Here is a 26,477-nt window from a genome sequence, read left to right as displayed (position 1 = left end):
AGAGAAACCTCCAGGAGAGCCTCTCGACGCTATTTGGGGTCTCTCAGCCACTGTGACCTCCACTTGTTACCTTTCTTTTTTCCGCCTTTTGGTCAAGTTGGCATTTTCAACCTCTTGCTGCCAGGGCCAGGCAACACATTAGTATTAAAGTTGTGGTTTCCATCCTACAGCCACCCAGTATCTGTTAAAGGAGCTGTCCTACGTGGAACTTAATGCACTGGTTTTGCCAACTGAGAAATAGCAAACTGAGCCGCCAGGCGACAATAACATTCATTTGGGGTCTTAAAATTGCGAATCAGGGAGCACGGGTTCATGTCGCCACCACACCATGTGCCGTCTTGGCATTTCCAAGGGTTGTTTTTTTTTTTTTTTTTTTTTTAAATTCAGTTTTATTGAAATACATTCACACACCATACAATAATCCATGATATACAATCCACTGTCCACAGTATGACAACATAGTTACGCGTCCATCACCACAATCCATCTCTGAACATTTTCCTTACATCAGAAAGAACCAGAACAAGAATAAAAAATAAAAGTGAAAAAAAACACCCAAATCATCCCCCCATCCCACCCCATTTATCCTTCAGTTTTTATCCCCATTCCTCCACTCATCCATACACTAGATAAAGGGGGTGTGATCCACAAGGTCTTCACAATCACACTGTCACCCCTTGTAATCTACATTATTATATAATTGTCTTCAGGAGTCCAGACTGCTGGGTTGGAGTTTGGTTGTTTCAGGTATTTACTTCTAGCTATTCCAATACATTAAAGCCTAAGAGGTGTTATCTATATAGAGCATAAGAATGTCCACCAGAGTGACCTCTCGACTCCATTTGGAATCTCTCAGCCACTGAAACTATTTCGTCTCATTTTGCATCCCCCTTTTGGTCAAGAAGACACTCTCAGTCCCACGATGCTGGGTCCACATTCATCCCCGGGAGTCATACTCTGCGTTGCCAGGGAGATTTACACCCCTGGGAGTTGGGTCCCACGTAGGGGGGAGGGCAGTGAGTTCACCTGTCGAGATGGCTCAGTTAGAGAGAGAGAGGGCCACATCTGAGCAACAAAGAGGTACTCAGGGGGAGACTCTTAGGCACCATTACATACAACCCTAGACTCTCCTCTGTGGTAATGAGCCTCATAAGGGCAAGTCCCATGCTCGAGGGCTCAGCACATCAAACCACCAGTCCCAATGTTTGTGACAACATACGCTAGGGGTTCAGCATCTCAAAGTTTAGAGATAGGCCTTACAATTCAGGGATAGAGTTAACTGCTGTAAGAGCTTACAATCTAGGGACTATTACAATTATTGTGTCCACGTTAGGCTATGTTCTAAGATTCAATTCTGAGTTTACACATTGTAGTTAGTCCATATTAGTGAGGCATCATCCCTCTCACCATGTTTTCTCCAACACTTTTACTCCTATATATATATTTTCCTACAATTTTATAGAGTTATATTAACATACCATACATTTATCCACAGTGTACAATCAGTTGTTCATGGTATCATCATGAAGTTGTACATTTATCACCACAATCAGCATTTGAACATACTGATTACTACAAGAAAAATTGTTTTTTTTTTTTTTTTAGCAATAAGAAAAAATGATAAAAAGAAAAATAACATGTCATGCAATACAATGTACTACTAAGGACAGCAAATAACACCACTACCAAGAATCCCATATTACTCCCCTATATCCCAATTTCCAAGGGTTTTTACAAAAAAAGATTAGACAAGTTGTCTGTGGTTGGTGGATAGTAGGGGTACCCTGATAGTCCCTTCGGTTAGACGGTTGATGTCCTTGGGGGTTGGAGGAACATTGTTGCCTGGACTTTGCTTACTTTGGCAATTTGTGATTTCTGGTTGATACTTGCCTAAGAGTCACCTCCAGAATGACCTCCCGACTCCATTTTAACTCTTTTAGCCATATAACTCTACTTTTTAATTTTTTTTAACTTTATCAAAAAATTAAAAAACAAACAATAAAAAAACCTTTCAAACAAAACCAAAACAAAGGAATAAGAAAAAACAAATAACCTAAAATAACTACATTGCTTCCAACATGTTCCTACCCTACCCCAAGCAAATAAACAAGCAATAACCAAATAAAGGAATAAGAAAAATAAATGACCTAAAATAACTACATTTCTGCCAACTTGTTGCTACCATACCCCCCAAAAATTAACAAACCATAGTCTTTCCTGAGCATTCCTATAACATTAAATTTACCGTCCGTAACTTATCTGTTCATATTAGATTATCGTTCCCCCTTCACTATTTGCTGCCTATCACTAAGTCCCCTACATTCTACGTTATAAACAATTTATTTTACATTTTTCACAGAGTTCACATTAGTGGTAACATACAATGTCTCTCTTTTTGTGTATGGATTATTTCACTCAGCATTATGTCTTCAAGGTTCATCCATGTTGTCATATGTTTCATGACCTCATTCCTTCTTACTGCCGTGTAGTATTCCATCTCGTGTATATACCACATTTTGTTTATCCTCTCATTTGTTGAAGGATATTTGGATTGTTTCCATCTCTTGGCAATTGTGAATGATGCTGCTATGAGCATCAGTGTGCAAATATCTGTTCGTGTCATTGCTTTTAGATCTTCCAGGTATATACCAAGAAGCGCAATTGCTGGATTGAAGGTTAACTCTTTATCTAGTTTTCTAAGGAACCACTGGACTGTCTTCCAGAGTGCCAGAACCATTATACAGTCCCACCAACAATGAATAAGAGTTCCAGTTTCTCCACATCCTCTGCAGCATTTGTAGTTTCCTGTTTGTTCAAAGTCAGGGAGTGTAAGTCCTCCCACTTTGTTTTTCTTTTTTATAGTGTCCTTAGCAATTTGAGGCATCTTTCCCTTTCAAATAAATTTGATAACTAGCTCTTCCAAGTCTGCAAAGTAGGTTGTTGGAATTTTGATTGGAATTGCATTGAATCTGTAGATGAATTTGGGTAGAACTGATGTCTTAACAACATTTAGTCTTCCTATCCATGAACACGGAATATTTCTCCGTCTTTTCAGGTCCTCTTCTATTTCTTTTAATGAAGTTATATAGTTTTCTATGTATAGGTCTTTTACATTCTTGGTTAAGTTTATTCCTAGGTACTTGATTTTTTCAGTTGCTATTGAGAATGGGTTCTTTTTCTTGAGTGTCTCTTCAGTTAGGTCATTTCTAGTGTATAGGAACATTATGCCTTATGTGTATTAATCTTATATCCTGCTATTTTGCTAAATTTGCTTATTAGCTCAAGCAGCTTTTTCATCGATTTCTCAGGGTTTTCCAGATATAAGATCATATCATGTGCCAATAATGACAGTTTTACTTCTTCCTTTCCAATTGGGGTGCCTTTTATTTCTTTGTCTTGCTAGATTGCTCTGGCTAGCACTTCTAGCACAATGTTGAATAACCGTGGTGACAGCAAGCATCCTTTCTTGTTCCTGATCTTACAGGGTAGTGTTCCATTTTCTTCAATGTTTTCAAAGAGTCTAAGTAAGATTGGTGTCAGTTCTTTTTGGAAAGTTTGGTAGAAGTCTCCTGTGAAGCCATCTGGCCCTGGGCATTTATTTATGGGAAGTTTTTTGATGACTGTTGGATCTCTTTGCTTGTGATTGATTTGTTGAGGTCTTCTGTTTCTTCTCTGATCAGTCTAGGTTGTTCATGTGTTTCCAGGGAATTGTCCATTTCCTCTACATTATCTAGTTTGTTGGCGTACAGTTGTTCATAGTATCCTCTTACAATTTTTTAAATTTCTTCAGGATCCACAGTAATGTTGCCTCTCTCATTTATTATTTTGTTCACTTGGGTCTTCTCTCTTTTTGATTTTGTCAGTCTAGCTAGGGGCTTGTCAATCTTGTTGATCGTCTCAAAGAATCAATTTTTGGTTTTATTTATTCTCTCCATTGTTTTTTTTTTTTTGTTCTCTATGTCATTTATTTCTGCTTTAATCCTTCTTATTTCTTTTCTTCTACTTGGTTTAGGATTAGTTTGCTGTTCATTTTCCAGCTTCTTCAATTGTTCCATTAGTTCTTTGATTTTAGCTCTTTCTTCCTTTTTAATGCCTGCATTTTAGAGCTATAAATTTCTCCCTCAGTACCGCCTTTGCTGCATCCCTTAAGTTTTGAAATGTTGTGCTCCCATTTTCATTCATATCTAGATATTTAGCAATTTCTCTTGCAATTTTTTCTTTGATCCACTGATTGTTTAGGAGTGTGTTGTTTAAATTCCAGATATTTGTGAATGTTCTAAATCTCTGATGGTTATTGCCTTCTAAATGTATTCCACTATGGTCAGAGAATGTGCTTTGAATAATTGCAGTCTTTTTAAATTTATTAAGGCTTGTTTTATGGTCCAGCATATGACCTTTTCTGGAGAAAATTCCGTGACCACTAGAGAAGAATGTGTATACTGGTTTGGGATTTAGGATTAAATGCTCTATATATGTCTGTTAAGTCAAATTCATTTATCACATTTTTTAGGTTTTCAATTTCCTTATTGGTCTTCTGTCTGGTTGATGTATCTATAGGAAAGAGTGATATATTGAAGTCTCCCACAATTATTGTGGAAACATCTATTGCTTCCTTCAGTTTTGCCAATGTTTGTCTCATGTACTTTGGTGCACCTTGATTGGGTGCATAGACATTTAGGGTTGTTATTTCTTCTTGTTGAATTGTCCCTTTTATTAGTATATAGTGACCTTCTTTGTCTCTTACAGCATCCTTGCATTTAAAGTCTATTTTATCTGAGATCAGTGTCGCTACTCCTGCTTCCTTTGACTGAAGCTTGCATGGAATATTTGCAATATCCTTTCACTTTCAATTTCTTTTTGTCTCTGTGTCTAAGATGAGTCCCTTGTAAGCAACATATTGATGGTTCATATTTTTTAATCCATTCTGCCAATCTATATCTTTTAATTGGGGAGTTTACTCCATTCACATTCAATGTTATTACTGTGAAGGCATTTCTTGAATCAGCCATCATAGCCTTTGGTTTTTATTTGTCAGATTTATTTTTCCCTCTCTCTCTTAATGTCCTTTAATGTACCCATACTGAATCTCTTTAGTACTGAACCTTTCTCCATATCTCTCTCTTTTCTTTGTTTCTGTCAGTAGGGCTCTCTTTAGTATCTCTCGTAGGGCAGGTCTCTTGTTAGCAAATTCTCTCAGCATTTCTTTGTCTGTGAAGATTTTAAGCTCTCCCTCAAATTTGAAGGAGAGTTTTGCTAGATAAAGTATTCTTGGTTGGAAATTTTTTCTTCCAGAATTTTCAATATGTCATACCACTGCTTTCTCTCCTCCATGGTGGCCACTGAGTAGTCACTACTTAGTCTAAACTAAAAGTTGGGGATATAGCATGGCTTCTCCTTGCAGCTTATAGTAGAATGTGAGTGGAAAGAGATAAACGTAGAACTGAACTCTTGGGTTTGAAGAAATCAGAAACTGGCAGTTTGGAAAACTCTGAGTTTTCAAAAAGTGAGACCCCAGAAACTGTAGCCCCACAAGAGGATTTTACCAAACATGGAACCCAACCGCCATTTCAGTACAAGCCAATCCATTTCTGGTATTTTGCATTCCAGCAGCATTAAGCAAACCAGAACAGTGGTGATGGTAATTAATGCCACTGAATTGTGCATTTAAAAAGGCTAAAACAGCAAATTTTATGTTATATATGCTACCACAATAAAATAGCAATAAAAAAAGAATACGAGGGATCCATGATTCAGTGTTCATGTCTTTGGGGTGTCGAGTTAGCTGGGAATGTTTCTCTCCCTCCTGATTCCTGTCATCTGGGCCCAAAGACTAAGGGAGGGGCAGGCACTGGAACCCTGAGGAGAGATGTGCAGAGTCTGCAGCCTGCAGGGTAGGCTGAGGCCATGCAGGAGAAGCAGCCCTGGACCTGCACCTGAGCCGGGCTCCTCCTGCCCCTCCTGGCCAGCCACAGCTGGATGCCCGAGGCCCAGAGACAGGGGGACTTGGAGCAGGATGTGGCAAGGAAGGCTGACTTGTAGGGTGGAGTCCACAGAGAGCAGAGTGGAGACAAGTGGAGACTGAGCTTGAGTGAGATGTGGAAGTGACCATCCACAGCCCTCGGCGAGCAGGTCTTACTCGGGCTGACAGCGGTATCATGTGCTGTGTCCAGAACCTCCCCTGGTCATTCTTGTCCAAGGGAAAAGGTGTACTTACTTGCCTCCTGAGCCACGCACCCCTCAATCCTCCAATTTAAATATGCAGCCTATCATTTTATCTACTGTCAATTCTGCTTACAAATCAAGTGTTAAAAAGGCACTAAAGATGAAAAAGAATCTTATTTTAATTAAAAATAGCTATAACGGCAAGTGACAAAATAAGGCAGGTTAACATGTTATCTTTACTGAAAATTCATCTTTGGTGGTTGGCAACTCTTCAATTATATTCATATACAAATACACGCATTCCATAGAGAGGAGCTGTTTTTTTTCTGTTAGGAACTCTCATACCCATGTGATTCTACTTTTCATATAAAATAATGTAAAATGTACATATATATATAGAAAAAGAGAGGGAAGTCTTCATCCAAATGCTTGGAGGGCTGTGGGGACCCAGGGCCTGGCAGCCCCCCTCAGTGAAAGTGAATTATTGCACTTAGCTGCCTCCTTGGCTGGGACAGATGTTAAAGGTCCTCAGACCTGCGGAGCCGGTGGTGCTGGTGGAGGTTACGGATGGTAGCGTGAACAAAGCATTGGAACTCCCCTCCCCTGATCACTGTTGATAACAATCTCTATACCCTTGTGTCACAAGCCCCTGCTGAAACTCTATTCTCACACCCTGTGTCCTAACCCGTATAAGCCACACCCAACACCCCCCGCTCTTTGCAGATTGCAAACTTCCATCTTCCCCAGCCGGCTGCCACCGCACGGAACCATCTCCTGTTTGTAAGTCCTAACTAAAGTCACGCTAGTTCCGTGCCTGATGTGTGCTTCGGTCTTGGGGCTGAGCTGGGTTGGAACAGTGGTTATCTCAGAGCAAAGGAATTTGGGGCAGTTCTGACTTTAATCTTTTTACTTACTGAAATTTAAAAAAAATTCTATAATGAACACGTATTATTCTTGTGAGAGAAGAAGACAATTGTCCTTTAAAAAAAAAAAAAGGAGAAACACAAACAAGTGTTTTCTTGAAATTTTGTGCTTTCCTCTTGTTTAGAGTGTATCATTTTCGAAGGTGAATTTGTAATACCAGTACAACTTTCTCTAAAGCTTTTTATTATTAAGTTCTAAATTTTGCTGAAAGTCATGCTCTGAAATCACTTCTTGCCTTTCCAATCAAAAGGAAACCAATCATCCAACTCTGTCCTCTCTTTGCCCAGCACAGAATATAAAGCCAGGGCATGTGTGCATCACTGTTTAATTTTACCTAATGCACTCACCACAACATGAAATGATGGTGAAGTTGAGGCACAGTGAACTCGAACAGTGCTGCAAACTGTTCAGCACAAAAAACTGTTTGCTTTTATTCTTGATAACAGTCATGGACACATGTAATTAGAGCCTAGACTTTTGTATCCATTGAAGGAAGATATCCATTCCTTTTAGGCTCAACTAAAATTAAGATTTTCACAATATGAAATTTTCATGTAAGCTGCCTTCAGCATAATAAGTACAAGTCATTTATCTGATAAAAGAATGTCAACAGCAAGTGCCATGTAATTTGTGCAGTGACAAATTGCGCCATCCTTCACAGGAGGGACGGCACTGCTGTGCGCAGAGAGGGTCCGGGCAGGGTCAGGTATCAGCAGTTGCGTTTAATACGAGCTCCCAGAGACATCACTCCATCCTTTCAGAAGGTAGGTGCAAATTACACCTGATAAAGTTATTATGAGTAATTGCTGCTTCTCCTCTCCTGCACAGTCAGTGAGTTTGGAAAAGGAGAACAAGCAGTTATAACCGGGAGACACCTGTAAATTATGAATTAGGAGCTGTCTGTGCAGCATTTCTAGTTTTCACTGAAGGAGTTGGAGATGCATTTTTGAGGAGGAGTAATATTGGTTATGAAATTCAAGGTGAAGCTGGTTCCAAAATTTAGCGAGGAGGGGTGAGAAATGCAACCCTCAGGATATCTTTAAGGGGCTCGCTGTGGAATGCCAAATGGGACAGTGTTTTGTTTTCACATAATAAAGACTAGAAAAAATAGGAGTTCTGTGTACAGTAAAGGGGGACACGTGGCACCCATAGTGTGATGGGTAAGAACCTGTCCTAACGCTTTGAGAGCTCCTTCCTGCGAACCATGCAACAGGTGTGAAGTCAAGTGATGGACCCACAAGTGGCTGCTGGTGATCAGACCCACAGGTTGGCGGGGAACAGATGCTGTGGTTGTGAGGGCACCACCCCACCCAACCTGCGGGGCCCAGGGAAGGAACAGAGGCCAGCACCCCTAAAGCAGGTTGAGAAGATGCATTCGAGGGTGTCACACAGCGTGGCCCCCTCCACAAACGGCTCTCCTCCTGCGTCCTGTTCTCTGCAGACCTCAGACTCAGTGCAAGGGGGAGCAGAGGGAGGTGCCGTGGCAGGAGACAGGCTGTGTCTCAGCTACAGGTACACAGGTATGCACCCTGCGGGAGGGAAGGACAGCTGGGCAGGAGCAGGGCCTGTCCACTGGGGAGAGGCCCGGGGAGGGACGCGGCACTAGCACTTACCCAGTTCCTAAGTCAGGCATAAGGGACGGGTTCCCTGATTTACTGTTTCAGAACCTTCATAACCAGCTGTTCTGCAGATGGGGAAACTGGAAGTCAGGTAGGCGACCAGCCCGCGGTCAGACGGGCACAAGGGGCATGAGTGGATGTGTGTCCATGCCCGACGCCGGGCCTCACTGCCCTTCGTGGTAGCAGTCACCTGCGATGGACATGGGGCTTCCTTGCTGCTCACTCGGCCACCCGCTACGTGGGGACACGGTTCAAAAATCCACTCTCTCCAGAATTGGGCCTGCTTCTTTTTTGTTACTTTTTCATATCAGGAATATTTATTAAAATAGTGTAGAGATGTTGACTAAAAGATCAAATATACATGTCATTTGCAGTGAGATTTAAAATAAAAATTGCACCCTGGCGGAGCTGCCGAGCCTCCCCAGCCTCTCCCCACTGGGACCAGAAGTGGCCGCCACGACAGCTCGTCAGAAGGCCCAGCCCCTCTCTCTCTAACTAGGCCATCGGCAGGTGAAGTCGCTGCCCTCCTCCCTAAGTGGGACCCGACTCCCAGGGGTGTAAATCTCCCTGGCAACACAGGATATGACTCCTGGGGATGAATCTGGACCTGGCATCGTGGGACTGAGAACATCGTGACTAAAAGGGGGATGCAAAATGAAATGAAATAAAGTTTCACTGGCTGAGCAATTTCAGATGGAGTCGAGGGGTCACTCTGGTGGGCATTCTTATACATCATATAGATAACGCTTTTTAAGTTTTAATGCATTCGAATAGCTAAAAGAAAATACCTGAAACTATCAAACTGCAACCCAGTAGCCTTGACTTGATTGTATGACAATGTAGATTACAGGGGATGACAGTGTGATTGTGAAAACCTTGTGGATCACACTCCATTTATCCAGTGTATGGCTGGATGAGTAGAAAAATGGGGACAAAACATAAACTAAAAATAGGGTGGGATGGGGGATTATTTGGGTGTTGTTTTTTATTTTTTATTCTTATTCTGATTCTGGTATAAGGAAAATGTTCAAAAATAGATTGGGGTGATGAATGCACAACTATATGATGGTGCTGTGAACAGTTGATTGAACATGGATAATGGTATGGTATGTGAATATATCTCAATAAAACTGAATTAAAAAAAAAAAAAGAAGGCCCGGCCTTCCTCTCCCTCCCAGATTAGTGACTGCAGTACAGATGAAGGCATTTTTGGCACCTGCCCTCTCTTTTAACTCGCGTGTGGGGAGGCTGTGGGTGACCCCCTCGGGCCCAAAGTCCAGGGGTCATGGAAGCGGGGCGAGGACGGTGCTCGACGGGCCCGGGGGGTTTCAAGTGAGAGCCACAGAATCTTGACTCAGACGGCTGAGGCGGCAGCTCCCGTGACGAAAGCCCAAAGGCAGCGCTCGTTCCGGGCACAGCTGGGTCCGGGGGTTCCGATGGTGTCATCAGGACTCTGAATTCCTTTCCTGCTTCTCTCTGGCTTTATCCCCAAGCGCGCAGGCGGGGGCAGCCAGCAGGAGCTCCAGCTCCAAAGGCGCAAGCGGCTCCTGGCTCCTGCAGCACCGCCTTGGGGAGCCCTGACCTGCTCGGAAAGCTATCTGGACCGCTTTGTTCATCTGAGAACTAGGTTGTGAAGAAAACAGGATGTTTCCTTAAAAACTCCAGTGTGATGAGTTTGCTTTATTTATTTGTTAATGTTGGCATTAATAATATCCATTATCAGCTTTTTCTTTTTGCCTTTGAGAAAAATCTGAAAGGTACATGTGCTTTCAGACTATGTCTATGTCTGTATCTGTATCTATATCTATCTATATCTATACCTGCAACTACACCTACATCTCTTTCTATACTAATCATCTATCCAAACCTATACTAAAATCTCATTTTATAAGATACCCTTTTAATGGAAATGCTATGTTTACAAAAACAGGCTGATTTCCATTTTCCAAAATAAAGTATTTTATACACTTCAACATAAAATTATAATATATGGTACTTGGTATTATACCTTCTCTTTGGAAACTTCAAGAGATTTATCACATCATTATTGAAAATATTATGTACAATGTCTTATAGGCTTCCACAGTTTATAATAAACACACTAAATATTAACGATTTCTTCTGAAGAACTCTAAAGTGCTTAGCTTCTGCCTAAAGTGGTAAAGACAAAAATGAAGCTTCAACAAAAGATGTATGTCTTAGAGCTTTAGTAAGAGATTTTCCCTTTCTTTCATTATTGTGACTATGATGTTTTGCTTAGGAAGAGATTCTTAAATGTAAAAATGAAAGTTGGGAAGAGCTTGTCAGTGCTGCAGCTGGGGAAACAGAATAGCCTTATCGATTCCAAACTCCAAGCAACTACACTCCAACTAGTAATGTTTGATTCCAGTTTATTTATTCTTTAGCAGCCCTTTGAAACTCTCCATGTCAAACTATTAATTACATTTTTCCCCCACTTTGATAGAGTAGTTGAAACATCTGTGGTTAATTACAAAGCAGCAGTTGAATGAATGGTTTAAAGGAAACTTCCAGCTCTTTAAATGCATAGATCTAAGTGTACGTCAGCCTAATCTGAGACAACAGAAAGCTCTTTTTCAGGCTCTTGGGCTTTCTAAGGTATGACTGAAGTTCTATATGTGCACACACACATACACACGCACACATTTTTGTGGCTGATGTGAATTTTTCTTTCATAAAATGAGAGTTAGAATATATTATCACACAAGAACATTTTGGTTTTTAATTATGAAGTTGCCATAATTATTGTGAGAGCAGTGTATGGTAAACTGAACAAAAATCTTAATCTATTGTAGCTATATATTTCTCCTTTTTTAACTAATCAAGGCACCATAAACTCAAAGGGCACTTAATCTTCCCCTTTTAAATATATTTCTATTAAAGAGGTAAAACATGATTGGAGACATCCTGTATTTTGATCCACGTTGGGGTGTTCTGAATTCAGATAAATGGTAGATTGGGGTAGACGAAAAGATCATTTTTGTTTAACAACTTCACATCTTCCTTTCCCCAACAATTGTGAGAGAATGCATTTCTTTTGAGGGAGAGTCCCCTGAGAACAAAGCAAAGAAAGCACCACTAAGACATGATGAATGCTAAAATTGGCCTTTTAAAAATGCATTTAAGACAGCTTTACAGGATTCATCTTTAATGGTAGTGTCTTTTTTTTTTTTTTAAGTTTGCATTATTTGCTCATTGGCCCCCTAAAGGAATTTTGTTCAAGTATGTTGACAACCAGAAGTTTTCACTATAAGTATAAATTGTTACAAATGATGTATATTTTTGGCATATTGTAAATAAGAACATTTTAAAATAAAATGTTTACATCACTCTTTCAATGTATCAAATGGCATTTAAAATCCATAATGATTTGACATTCACATCATCCATTTTTAGAAATATGCAAACAAGCTCTTCTTTAACGTTTAAAAATTAGTGTTTCTTTTGCTAAACTATAATTTTCAAAGAGGTAAAATCATAAGAACCATGGAAATACACAATGAACCTGTGTCAAAGATTCAATGCAACATATTAATTAATAAGGGAAGATTATGAGGGACTAATTCACGAAGACGATATTGAGACTGGTTCTGAGAGGGTTTCAGGAAGCAGGCGCTCACGGGCAACCTCATGCAGGCGTGGCAGGATGAGCTCGTTCCGCTGGCTACGAAGCTGGTTGGCCTCGTCTGGAAATAGGGTCACTGCAGACGCACCTGGTTGCTGTCAGGTGGGCCCCAATCCGAGGTGCCTGGAGCCCTCCAAGAGGAGATGGGGCAGAGACAGAATCCCGCACAGCGGAGAAGGCCACGCCAAGTCAAAGGCGACGCAGCGACAAGCTGTGGGTCGCCAAAGTTGCCAGTCACCACCGAAACTGAGGACCGAGCAAAGAGGGATTCCTCGCTCAGAGCCTTCCGAAGGAGTCCGGCCCCATCCACACCTCGATTTGGGACGCCTGCTCTCTAGAACTCTGAGAGAGTAAATCCCTGTTGTTTTAAGCCACAAAGTTCGTGGTAATTAATTATGGCCGCTCCAGGAGACTAATACATAACCTAAAGGACAGAAACCATATCCTTTTGGATTACGTTTGGGTGGTGGTTTATATCTCTACTGGGAAAAATCATCAAGTTAACATGGAACATCACTAATAGGGGACTTCTAGTCAATAGTGAACAGTGCACTGAACAGAGAACATCCCCCTAACCTTTGGGTGGGCCCATGCTTTGTATGATGTAATACAACACGGCATCTTCTTTGTTCCCTTAAGTCCATGATCTGCGGTCAGTATTATCTTCCCAAAACTCCAGGGGCCCTTTTAGGTTGGAGGCTGTAAGTGTGGACTTCGGAGCCTGGGTTCAAATTCTGGCTCTGCTACTTCTGGGCATTGTGACCTTGACCTTGAGCAGATTACTCAGTCTCTCTGGGCCTCGGTTCTGCATCTGTGAGAAAGTTGTGGATACACATGGCGATGGTACAGCAATGATTGTATGGTATATATATTTTTTCTCTCCTTTTATTTTCAACTTTTCTGTATCTTTATATTTAAAGCACCATCTCTTAGACCTCAAGCATAAAGTTGGATTTTGTATTTAATCCCATCCAACAATCTGACTTTTTATTGGCTTAGTCTGTACATAAGCTGATATTTGATTTATCTACATCATCTTACTGATTGTTTTCTATTTCTTCCATCCATTCCTTTATATTCCTTTCATGTCTTCCTATGGATTGAGAAAGTCTTTGCATACCCCCCCCCCATTATTCTTTCGTCATTACTCCTGGACATAGCCGTCCAATGGAACTTCCTGACATGATGGGAATGTTCTACTATGGGCCATGCAGTGTGGTCGCTGCCAGCACAGGTGACTACTGAGCACTTTAAAAATGGCGACTGTGGCCGAGAAGCTGAGCTCTGAAGTTTAATTTTAAGGTAAATTTGCCTTAATAGGTGGCAAAAATTGGCATCTCTGCATGTGGCCCTTGGCTGCCTCATGGAACAAAGCCACCTTAGAGATTCCAACTTGTATCTTTGACTTTTCACAGTATAAATTTGTACTTTAACCACTTCCCAGGCAATATGGGGGCCTTGTAACTCTCTTGCTATTTCTGTCAAATACTTAAATTCTACATATATTTTAAACCCACAAGAAATTATTATTATTGTTTTAAGCAGTCAATATTCATATAATTTCATCATATATATATATATATATATATATATATATACACTCTTTCCAGTGCTCTTTATTCTTTCCTACATTACTGGGCTTCCATCTTGAATAATTTCCCTTCGGCTTGGAAAACTCCTTTTATTATGTCTGTTAGTTTGGATCAAATGGTGACAAATTCCTCTCAGTTTTATTTCACTGAACATATTTTCATTTTACCTTCATTTTTGAAGAGTGCTTTCACTGGTAAAGAATTCTAGCTTGGCAGTTATTTTCCATCAGCTCTTTAAAGACATCACTCCTCAATCTTCTGACTTCCATCATTTTTGTGGAAAGTCAATTTTCCATCTTACTCTTGCTCCTTTGATGACAATAGCTCTTTTTCCTCTGACTACTTTTAAGATTTTCCATTTGCCTTTGGTTTTCCATAGTTATACTAAAAAAGAACCTAGGTTTGGCTTTGTTTATATGAATCCAGCTTGGGATTTGTAGAGGTTCTTGAATCTTTGGCTCTGTGTATTTTGTTATTTTTCTCATTGTGCCCTTATCTCTTTGAATGCTGACTCCGCCCATTCTCTCTCTCTTTTCTCTGAGAAATCACTTATGCATTTGCTATATATTTTTTACCATATTATGTATCTTTTATGCTTTTCCTGTGTTTTCCCTTCTTTTTACCCATGTACTTAAGTCTGAATGTTAATTACAGACCTAATGTCTGATTCATCTATTTTCTCTTCTGCTGTATCTACTGCTGTTAAACATTGGTATAGTTCTAAATTCATGGTTGTATTTTTCAGTTCTAAAATTTCCATTTGATTATTTTTTATACATTATACTTCTCTGGTGAAAGTCTCTATTTTGTCACCGATTTTCTTGAAAGTACTAATATCACTTATTTTCAATAACTTCACAGGGATCTTTGCCTCTAAAGTCCTGGCTGCCTTGGTAATCTTGAATTCAAATATTTGTCTCTCTAGATCCATGAAATTGTTTAAAGTAATAGATCATTATTTTCTACTGGCCTCTGTATGTACAATGTGATTTGGCCAATGCTCTGAAAGGGGAAAGCTGTGGGAAAGATCCAGCTCACCTCTGCATTTTCCCTTCATTCTAGGACTTTGGCCTCTTGAGTCCTGGGTGCTTAAGTTGTTTTTCAGTGCCCCCCCCCCCAAAAAAAAAAAAACCTGTTCTTGAATTCTGTCCAGCTCTTATCATGGGTTGGTCTAATCAAGCTACTCTATCATAGTCAGTAGTGAAAATTCTTTGTTAGGATTAAAGGAATGATATGAAGCACTGATATTAGTGCACAGGATTTAGTAATTGCTCTATAAATGGCTATTATTATTTTCTCTTAAAAGCAAAGAGAATAATGCTCAATTTCCTTAGCTTGAAATTCAACCTTTTCCATTATGGAGCTATGGAAAACCAACTTTTGCCAGAATGATCTCTCATTAATTTTTCCAGACACTTAATACTTGAACACTGGATTATTCGATGTTCTCTAAAGAATAGATATCATGTTCATGCCTTTGACAAATTCATTCATTCAACAGGCACTTACTGAGCACCTGCAGAGGGCCAGGCACTGTTCAAGGCAGTGGGCACAGCAGCAAAGAAGTCACGCACCCTCCCTGATGGTCCTTGGATAAGCCTACCTTCCAGTGGGGGGACAGACAAGATACTAATAAAAAAAAACAAAAGATAGATAAAGTATCAGATGGATAAGTGTTGTGAAGGAAAAGAAGTGGTGAGGAGATGGAGAGTGGCGGAGGAGAGGTCATATGTGTGCGATTTTAGACTAAGCCTGAGCAGAGACACAAGGACAGTGAGGCCAGCCATGCAGCCATGCAGGTGTTGGGGAACAGAGCATTCCAGGTGGAAGCAGCCAAAAGGGCATAGGCTCCAGGTGTGAGTGTGCTCTCTGGTTGCAAGGAACAGCCCAGGGGACAGTGGGACTCCAAGAGGGTAAGGTAAGGGGAAGTGGTTGGGGATGGGGCAGGATCACAGTCTTGCAGGCTGTCATAAATGAGACAGGAACCCACTGGCGGCTGCGTGGCAGAATGGTGTGATGTGAGATGATTTTTAACAGATCCCTCTGGCTGTGAGGGTACCACACAGAGAGTACCTTGTCCCAGGTAGTTCATTAAACCTTTTTGGCTTCCTTATTCCCACCACCACCTTGCTAAATAGTCCCTTAATTTAACTCTCTTTAGTTAAACCCTTGGAGGGTGCTGCCGTTCTCCTGCTAAGTTCCTGATGTAACTTTATACTTATGTCATGGCCATGTATTTCTTTCTGTAGTAAATTACAATCAGCAGTTTATGTGTGTCTCCTCTATCCCACTAAAACCTCCTAGAGGGCAGATACTAGTCTTACTCCTATTTGTATTCGCCATAATACTTATCACTGACCTTTACATATAACTGGAACAGAAAATCTTTGCTAAATCACTTTCGTAATGCAAGAATGGAGCCAGGAGAGGTGAGAATACGGAAAAAAAAAAAAGATTTGAGGGTTATTTACCTAAAGAGGGTAGGCTGTGAAAAAGGCATTTCTGAGAGAGATGGACTAGGTAAAGGAGAGCCTGGGAGCTGCAAGGAATTGAGCAGGTAGGAATTATCTTCAGCCTACCCAAGCAAAAGGGATCAAGGATTCCTTGGATAAGCCCATCTTCCAGTGGAGGGACATACAAGATACTAATCTGGCAATTTTCCTATATCCCAGCACCATGCTGGAAACTTAATACCTCGCTGTTTGTGGAAACGTGCAATGTAAACACTTCCTTTCAATATACTGCAATACATATAATAACAGAGGGGTATGTAAGGCACTGTGGGAAAGTGAGGGGGGGACACAGCATTGGAGAAGGGAGCAAGAAGGCGTTTTGGAAATGATGCAGGAGCTGAGATGAAAGGACTCCTGAGAATAAATCAGGCGAAGCTCATGAACAGTTGGGTGGGGGTACAGCTAGGGAAGCGAGAACCACGATGTATGCAGATTCCATATGCAATTGGTTTTATTGACTATAAAAACATGAAGCAAGGAAAAACAAGGTAAGGGGGAGAAGGAGACAGGGCCCAAATAATAGAGGGTCTTCCATAGTCTGTTAATTAGCTTGGCCTCTAACCTTCCAGGAAGAAGTCTGGGTAAAGCTGATAGTGCAACTGAATTTAGGGTCTGCTGTGTCTTTGTGGAAGGAAGAGTTGAGGAAGTAAAAGGTGGGGGAAGTGAGACCAGGCAGGAGTCTAATCTTAGAAATCCCGGTGAGAGTGGGGGCGGGCCTGGGCCAAGGCAGAGGGACATGCTCAAGAAACCCGGAAGAGGTTAAGTTCTACACACAGCACGTGATTTATCAGAAGTGGAGTGTAGAGGAAAGGTAGCAGTTGAAAAAGAGGCCAGTTTTCCGTCTTGGTGGAGGATGATGTCACCAATAAAAATAAATAAGTGGTTGAGGGCAGGAAGGTAATGAATTTAGTTTTGATGTGTTGAATTTGAGATGCCAGGGAAACACCTAGTCAGCATTTGGTCATAGGCATGTGAAATTTGAACTTCACAATGTCTAGCTGGAGAAAATAGATTTGAAAGTCATTAGGTAGTTGTTTTAAATCAGTGTTCCTCAAACCTTCATGTGCATATTCCTCACCGAAGGTGCTGGTTAAAAAGCAGATTGTGATCTGTCACATCCTGGGTTGAGCCAGTGATTCTGCTTTTCCAACAAGCTCCGGAACATTGATGTCGGGAAGTGTGCAGACCACACCCTGAGCAGGAGGGTGTAAACCGAGAACGGATACGATTTCTTTGGGGAACAGCGAGAAGAGCAGTGGCTGCACATGGGCTGCTTGGGAGGTGGGGCAGAGCGGGTGCTCTCAACAGGGAGACAAAAAGAACTATCGTGATGTGGAGAGTCAGGAAAGGTAAATAAAGAAATCCACGGGGCTGGTGATGGGATTGTCAGCGTGAAAGTCTCAGTGGTGGTTGGCGGTGGCTCCAGAATGCAGAGGGTTGAAGCTATTTGTGGAATTGTGAAGCCCTAAGGGGTCTCCTTCGCGGACTAACCCACCCGTTTTGGAAGAGTACTGGTGCTAATTCCCAATGCTCCAAAAAGAAAAAGGGCAAAAAGCAACGGAAGTTTATATTTGTGGAGAACCTACTTCGTACCAGGGCAGTTATGAGGCATCGCGGCATTTCACTGTTATTTTCCGGCGTTAATTAGAAAATTTCAATCTGCGGTACCAGCTGGTACTGTAACAGGTTCCACTTCCCGGTCAAGGCTGTTTTGCAGAAGGTGGCGTCGGTCTGGGTCTGCTGGGCCAGAAGCGAAACTGAACTCCCCGAATTCTCCAGCCTGCACCAGGCCCGGGCCCGCCCTCACCCCCGCGGCCCGGCGCCTCTCCCCGGTGACCCAGGGGCGCGAAGCCGGGCAGGTGCGCCCCGCGTAGTGTTTAACTTCGGGCCTTTCAGGAGATGGTGGCAGGACCCTTCCAACAAGGAGGAGCAAGGCCCAGCGGATGAGACTGGGAGCATGCGCCGGGCAGGCGGGAACCCCAGGCGTCGACCCCACGCGCCGCAGAACCCACGCTCTCCAAGGGAGGACGACGCATGCGCCGCCTCGCGCTCCCTCCTGGGCCGCCGGGAGGCGTCGCCCACCCGCCGACACCGCCTTCAGCGGCTCCGCGCCCTCGCTCCCCTGTGACGTCACGGGGCCGCCGTCGTGCGGCGGGGCGGGGCCTCGAGACGCCGCTTCTTCTCGCCCTGCGCCTCCGTCGCCCGATGACGTCACGGGCCGCCGACGCGCGCGGTGCGCCGGGGCCGGGTTGGAGCGTAGGGGTGGAGCGGGCGAGAGGCGACGAATCCGCGGAGAGCGGGGTGGGGCGGGAAAGGGGCGGCCGGAACATGGCGGACGAGATCCCTCTGCACCCCGTGCGCGGCGCCGTGGGCTTCGGGTTGGGGCCCGACCGGCACAGCAGGTAACGTCGGGGCGGCGGTCCGCCTCCCTTCGACCTCGTTCCCCGCGCCCCTCTCCCCAGCCCTGCGGGAGCGCCGGGCCGCAGGCGGGGCCCGGGTCGCTTCCCCGCCCTGCCCCGCAGCCGGGTCCTCTGGAGAGGCCGGGTCCGACTTCCTCAGCGGCGGGGGCGCGTCCACTCTCCGGGTGCGGCGGGAGGGATGCGCTGCGGCCGGGAGGCAGGACCAGCCGCTCCCGGGCTTGGTTTACACCCCCGTCAGGCCTGAGCCCCCAGGGAATAGCAGGAGTGCGAGTGAGTAAACCAGTCAGATTCAGTTGAAAGTACTGACTTCACTGATGACTCAAAAAAGTGAGGTAACTGGTATTCAAACTTATTTGTGTTACCATGTAAACTGTGAAGATGTCTTGTACATACCTTATTGAGAGTCGTTTGTTTTCACAGTTAAAAGTGTAAGTGAAGAACTTTTTACTTAAACGTGTGTTTACGAAGTACTTTTGGTGACAAGAATTTTTCTTTCTGGAATGGGAAACGGAGATTCAGAAAGGTTAAATTGTTTAATGGGGCCACAGTTAGTTTAGAGGTAGAGTTAAAATGTAAGGGAAGTCTCATACCAGTTGAAGTTAGCGCTCATATTTAACTTATTTCTCACTCAAAGGAAAGGATGTTATATGTTTGAAGTGACAGAGTAATTAGAAAATGGAACTTTAAAAAAGGGGAAATGTTGCATCTTATAGGTATCAAGATTTTATTCTAGAAGGGGTCTTTTTCAAGTCTTGCAGGATATTTATAGGCTGCTCTGGTTGATAATAATTAAATTTCTTTTGCATTATATAGGTAGTGAAATCTTGTGAGTGGTCTCAGAAAGTAGGATAAGCTGAGTGTGCTAATAAGTCTGTCCTTGTAGAAGTGACCAACGTTTAATTCAAAGGGAAAATACGGATTTCACTGAATATACGTTTGCTTTAGAATCTGAGGTTTGTAATTTTTGTTTTTGTTTGCAATGTATAGACAATAGAGCACATAAATATTGTTATTGAGAGGAATTGGAATTATGTTTGATGTATGCCCTAGCTGTTTGATCATTTAAACTTTCAGCCATAATTTTCTCATCTGTAAATGGGGAATACAATTTTTGCTTATGGGATTGTTGAGCATCACAGGAGAACCTACCCAGGGTGCCCTTCCGTGCTTGGCCTAAAGTGGGTTCTCCAGAAATACCATTTTCACTTTCCTCCTTGGTGTTACCTGGAAAAGTATTTGCATTAGTAATTCTCTAAGTTGTAAAATATGAGGAGATATTTATTTGGAAATAGTCACCTATTTCAAAATAGGTTTCTGTCACAGTTTGAGTCTGATAATGTAAAGTTCCAGTTTGGGTTTGCTCTCTGCATTGGCAATGAATTCATTTGCTTGGGTAAGTTGTATCTCCTCTCTTCTTAGAGTTGGAATTCGGAAATTCATATCTACAGTTTGAGCCAAGTTCAGTGCTTTTTTTCTGACCCCTGATTATCTTTTTTTTGTTTTTATTTTTTTATTAATTTCATTTATTTTTTTAAATTCAACTTTATTGAGATATATTCACATACCATGCAGTCATACAAAGCATGCATTCAGTTGCTCACAGTACCATTATATAGTTGTGCATTTATCACCAAAATTAAGTTTTTGAACATTTTCATTACCCCACACACAAAAATAATAAGAATAAGAATAAAGTGAAAAAGAACAATTAAAGTAAAAAAAAAAACACTGGATGCCCCACCCCCCATTTTTCTACTCATCCCTCCATACACTGGACAAAGGGGAGTGTGGTCCATATGGCTTTCCCAATCCCATTGTCACCTCTCATAAGCTACATTTTTATGCAGTCGTCTTCAAGGTTCAAGGATTTTGGGTTGTAGTTTGACAGTTTCAGGAATTTACTGCTAGCTATTCCAATTCATTAGAATCTAAAAAGGGTTGTCTATATTGTGCACAAGAGTGCCCACCAGAGTGACCTCTCATCTCCTTTTGGAATCTCTCTGCCACTGAAGCTTATTTCATTTCCTTTCACATCCCCCTTTTGCTGACCCCTGATTATCTTAAGACCTTTGTCTATGTATAGAATTGACAATTTCTGGGTTACCCATGAACTCTTAATTAGTTCCCATTGTAATCCCTGCTTCCCCATACCCAGTCTTTGGAACATCTTTTGCTGTGTAAATTTTTGTTTCTTTTTTGTTGTTTAATGATTTTTGACTGGGATCCTAGGGACCAATGGATTTGGTAGTAGAAGGGGAAGGGGCTGGTGCATGTTGCTGTGAGTAGGTAAATCACAAAGTTCTAATTCTCAATCATGGTTGTCTTTGCTTCTGGAGGTATTAAGGGGTATGCTGGAAGTATAATGTATTAGTTTTCTATTGTTATTATAGCAAGTTGCTACAAATTTAGCAGCTTAAAATAACATTAATTTATTGTTTTAGTATCCCGTGGTGTTAAGTCTTCTTTAAACATTTGATATTATTCTCCAGTGAAATCATCTGGGCCTACAAATTTCTCTCTGGGAGCTTGTAAACCACAGATCCAATTTCTTTAATGGTTTTAGGGCTATTCAGATTATCTCTGTTTCATCTTGTTTGAGTTTTGTTAGCTATGGTTTTTGAGGAATTGGTCCATTTCTTCTGAGTTGCCAAAGTATTTCCATACTGTTTTTTTTAAGACTGTGGGATCTGTAGTCTCTTCATTTTTTTTTTTTATTCTCTTTTCCCCTTCTCTTTTTCTTCAGTCTTGCTCGAGATTTGCCATATTTATTGATTTTTTTTTTTTAAGAGTTCAGCTTTTAGTTTCATTGATTATTTTCTCCATTGTTTTCTTTTTTTCAGTGTCATTGATTTCTGTTCTTTATTTTTCCTTCTGCTTCCTTTTGGTTTACTTTGTTCTTCATCTAGTTTCTTGAGATAGGAACTTAGATGATTGATTTGAGATCTTTCCTCATTTCTAATGTAAGCATTTAGTGCTGGAAATTTCTCTCTCAGAACTGCTTGGGCTGCATACCACATATTTTGATGTGTTGTGTTTTTTTTTTCATTCAGTTCTGTGCATTAAAAAAGATTCTTTGAGGCTGCTTCTTTGATTCATGGAATGTTTAGTGTGAAGTTTAATTTTTGTAGTTAGAGATTTCCTGTTATCATTCTATTTTGATTTCTGGCTTGTTTCCATTATGTCAGAGAACACAGTCCAAATGACTTCATGTCCTCTATATTTGTTGAGGTTTGTTTTATAGACCAGTATATGATTGTCTTGGTTATTGTTCCATGGGTGCTTGAAAGAAAATGTGTATTCTCCTGTTGTTGGTCCTATAGGCACCCTGGCGGGGGCATCTGATTCTGTCCTGGGTGGGGTTGGGATCAGGGAAGGCTTCAGAAGTGTGGTAGTTTTGTTTGTTGACAAAGTCAGGAGTGTGCCCATTGAAAAGGACGACAGACAGGAGTGGAAAGGAAAGTCCTTTTTTCTTGTAGGGTCAGGCATAGCTCTGCCTCAGAGATGGTGAGCCTTTAGGCTGTTTTATCTGCTGTTTTCAGCTTGAGCTAGCCCTCCACATATGGATAGTAACTACAGGGAGGAAGTGATGGTCTACAGAAATGGACTAGAGAATCGCGCTGGTTGTTTGAGTGAAGAGACCAGAGATAAGTTTGTGTAAAATGTGGAAAATACTGGAAATGAGAACCCTAGATAAGACTACTGCTTGCCCTCTCTTCATGTACTCAAATTATGTCCTGTCAGATTAGCTCTGGAAAGTAGAGAGATGGGAGAAAAGACTCATGCAAAGCCATGCTATTTATGGTTTGAAGCCATCCATTTATGTAAGCCAGTTTCTCTGTATCTTTGCAGCATCTGGTATTGTCACTATTTTTAATTTGGCTGTTTTAATAGTTGTGTGAAGATATTTCATAGTGTTCTAAATTTGCATTTCTTTAAAGGCTAGTGATGTTGAACATCTTTTCATAAATCTTCTTTGGTGATATGTCTCCATGTTTTTTGCCCACTTTTTAATTGGATTGATTTTTTTTGAGGTTATTTATATAGTTACAGAAATGCATCTTTTTTATGTGATTTATAATTTTTTTTATGCGCTCTAGAGCCTGTCTTTTCATCCTCTTAACACAAGGTCTTTTTAAAATTTTGATGAAACCCAGTTTCTTGATCTTTTTCTTTTATGGATTGTGCTTTTGGTGTCAAGTCCAAGAACTGTTCACTAAGCCCTAGATCTGGCAGATTTTCTCTTTTATTTTCTTCTAAAAGTATTATAGTTTTACATTTTACTTTTAAATCTATGATCAATTTTGTTGTAATTTTTATATAAGATGTGAGGTTTAGCTTGTGGTTCATTTTTCTGCTTATGGATTCCCAGTTGCTCCTGCATCATTTGCTGAAGAGTGTATTTCCTCAGTTGTGTTGCTTTTCACCTTTGTAAAAAAAAAATCAGTTGTCCATACTATTTCTGGACTCAATCTTCTGTCCTGTTGATCTGTGTATCTGTCTCTCCACCAGTTACATAGCCTTGATTACTGTACATGTACAATGAGTCTTAAAATGGGCTAGGGTGATTCCTCCTACTTTATTGTCCTTTTTCAAATTGTTTTAGCTATTTTGGTTCCTTTGCCTTTCTATATAAATTTTAGAATAATCTTGTCATATCTGTGAAGAAACCTTGCTGGGATTTTGGTAGGAGTTGCTTTTACCCTGTGTATCAATTTAGGGGAATTTTTATTTTTACTATGTTGAGTCTTCCAAACGGTGAACACTGTTTATCTCTCCATTTACTTAGATCTGCAATACTTTTTTTCATGAGTGTTGTTTACTATACAAATCCTGTACATGTTTTGTTAGATCTATACCTAAGCATTTCATTTTTTTTAGTGATTATATATGGTATTTGTATTTTTAATTAGGATTCCATATATTTATTGCCTATATGTAGAAATAAAGTTGATTTTTGCATATTTACCTTGTATCTTGCAACCTTGCTGAACTCATTAGTTCCAGGCAGGTTTTTTTTTTAATTAGTTGGAATTTTCTTTGTAGACAATCATGTCATCTGCAAATAAGGACAGTTTTTTCTCCTCATTTCCAATCTGTGTGTCTTTTATTTCCTTTTTCTTGCCTCACTGCACTGGCTGGGACTTCCAGCTATGTGTTGAATAATAGTGGTGAGAGCAGACGTTCTTGCCTCGTTCCTGATCTTAGGAGGAAAGCAATAGTCTTTCATCCTTAAATATGATGTTAGCTTTATGTTTTTTGTAGAAATTTGTCATTAAGTTGAGGAAATTCCCCTCTGTTTGGTTTTCTCAGAATTATTATCATGAGTGGGTATTGAATTTGTCATATAACTTTTATTGCATCAATTGATATAACTCCATAATTTTTCTTCTTTAGCCTTTTAATGTAGTGGATTACATTGATTGATTTTCAGATAGTGATGCAGGCTCACATCCCTGGAATAAACCCACTTGGTTATGGTGTGCAATTCTTTTGATACATTGCTGAATTCTATTTGCTAATATTTTGTTGAGTGTTTTTGTGTCTAAATGTGTGTCTCTGTTCATGAGGGACACTGGTCTGTAGGCTTTTTTTGTTCTCTATTTGTCTGGTTTTGGTATCAGAGTAATAATACTGGCTTTATAAAATGAATTGGGAAGTGTGCTCTACTCTTCTACCTTCTAGAAGAGATTGTGAAAAATTGGTGTTAATTCTTTAAATGTTTGGTAGAATTCTTCAGTGAAACCATCTAAGCCTGGAGATTTCCTTTTTGGGCATTTTCTAATTATGAATTTGGTTTCCTTAATAGTTATTAGGCTATTCAAATTATTTATTTCATATTGGGTGAGTTGTGGTGGTTGTGCTTTTTGAGGAATTGGCCAGTTTTCTATAAGTTGCCAAGTTTATGTGTATAGAATTGTCTGTAGTATTCCCATATTACCCTTAAATTAAAAAAAATATTTATTTTTAAATATAGTTACTCTATCCACCAAGCAAACACTCCTCCTCCCACCCCCACCACCCCAGCCCCCATTACTTGTTAATCTCTAATATACTTTTGGTCTCTGTGAATTTGCTTTTTCTAGATATCTCGTATAATTGACATCATACAATATTTGTCTTTATGTGCCTTGTTTATTTCACTGAGCATCCATGTTGCAGCATGTCTTAGAACTTTATTCTTCTTATGGCTGAGTAATATTCATTTGTTTGTCCATTCATTTGTTGATGGACACTTGGGCTTTTGGTGTCATATCTCAAAATCCATTACTGAATCTCAGGTCATGAAGATTTGGCCGTATGTTTTATTCTAAAGAGTTTTGTGATTTCAACTCATATTTAGGGCCTTGATCCATTTTGAGTTAGTTTTTGTATATGGTGTGATATAAAGGTCCAACTTCATACTTTTGCATGTGGATATCCAATTTTTCGAACAATGTTTGTTGAAGAGACTATTCTTTCCCTGTTGCATGAAGTTGGGACCCTTGTCAAAAATCAGTTGACCACTTGTGTAGGTCTAATTTTGGTCTTTCAGTTCTATTCAATTGGTCTAGTTTTCCGTCCTTATGCCAGTATCTCACAGCTTTGATTACTGTAGCTTTGTAGTACATTTTGAAATCAGCAAGTGTGAGTCCTCCAACTTTGTTGTTCTTTTTCAAAATTGTTTTGGCTATTCGGGGCCTCTTGCAGTTCCATGAATTTGGATTGTTTTTTCCATTTCTGCAAAAACGACTACTGGAATTTTGATGGGGATTGCATTGAATCTGTAGTGCTTAACATTAACATCGGAACCGTATTATGTCTTCCAATCTAGGTGGGATTCTTGCCATTTATTTATATCTTCTTTAATTTCTTTCAGCAGTATTCTGAAACTGTAGTTTTCAGTATACAAGTTTTTCACATCCTTAATTAAATTTATTCCTAGATAGTCTTTTAGATGCTATTGAAAATTGTTTTCTTAATTTTCTCTTTGAATTGTTCATAGCTAGTGTATAGCAACACAATTGATTTTTGTATGTTGATCTTGTACCTTGCCACTTTGCTGAACTCATTTATTAGTTCTAGTAGTTTTCTTTTCTTTGGATGTCTGCAGGGTCAGTAGTGACACCCGTTTCATTCCAGATGTTAGTGATTTGTGCCTTCTCTTTTTTTGTTTGTCAATCTTGCTAGAGGTCTGCTAGTTTTATTGGTCTTTTTAAAGAAGCAGCTCTTTGTTTCATTGATTTTTCTTCAGAGTTTTCTATGTTCAATTTCATTAATTTCTGTTTTTTATATTTTCCTTCCTTCTACTTGCTTTGGGTTTATTTTGCTCTTTCTGTTTCCATAAGGTGGGAGCTTAGATTATTCATTGGACACTTTTCTTTTCTAATGTAAACATTTAGTCCTGTAAATTTCCCTGTCAACCCTGATTTAGCTGTGTCCCACAAATTTTGTTATGTTGTATTTTCATTTTCATTTGTTTCACTCTATTTCTCGATTTCCTCTGAGACTTCCTTTTTGATCCATGGATTATTTATTAATCAATTATTTAGCTTTTAAATGTTTTGGAAATTTCCTGTTACTTTTCTATTGCTAATTTTCTAATTTGATACCATTGTCATCAGAGA

General features: G+C 40.5%; 1 protein-coding gene across 7 annotated transcripts in view; it reads left to right on the top strand.

Annotated features, from left to right (window-relative positions):
- Nucleotides 1–18,766: 18,766 nt before the first annotated feature.
- ATP9B (ATPase phospholipid transporting 9B (putative)) overlaps nt 18,767–26,477 on the top strand; it is a 415,099-nt gene continuing 407,388 nt past the window's right edge. For 5 of the 7 annotated variants that reach the window (XM_037805661.1, XM_037805663.1, XM_037805662.1 and 2 more), the window contains exon 1: nt 18,767–18,855. In XM_037805661.1, coding sequence (XP_037661589.1) covers nt 18,782–18,855 — 74 coding nt within the window. In that variant the 5' untranslated portion in view covers nt 18,767–18,781. Of the gene's footprint in view, nt 18,856–19,155; nt 19,206–19,433; nt 19,827–26,477 lie in introns of those variants that run through there. The other 2 variants (XM_037805660.1, XM_037805659.1) reach the window with 2 other exon arrangements.

This window comes from Choloepus didactylus, chromosome 16 (genome assembly GCF_015220235.1).
Source record: "Choloepus didactylus isolate mChoDid1 chromosome 16, mChoDid1.pri, whole genome shotgun sequence".
Taxonomy (NCBI): Eukaryota; Metazoa; Chordata; class Mammalia; order Pilosa; family Megalonychidae; genus Choloepus; species Choloepus didactylus.
The sequence above is the reverse complement of the archived record's forward strand: the minus strand, read 5'-3'. Positions and strand labels throughout refer to the sequence as shown.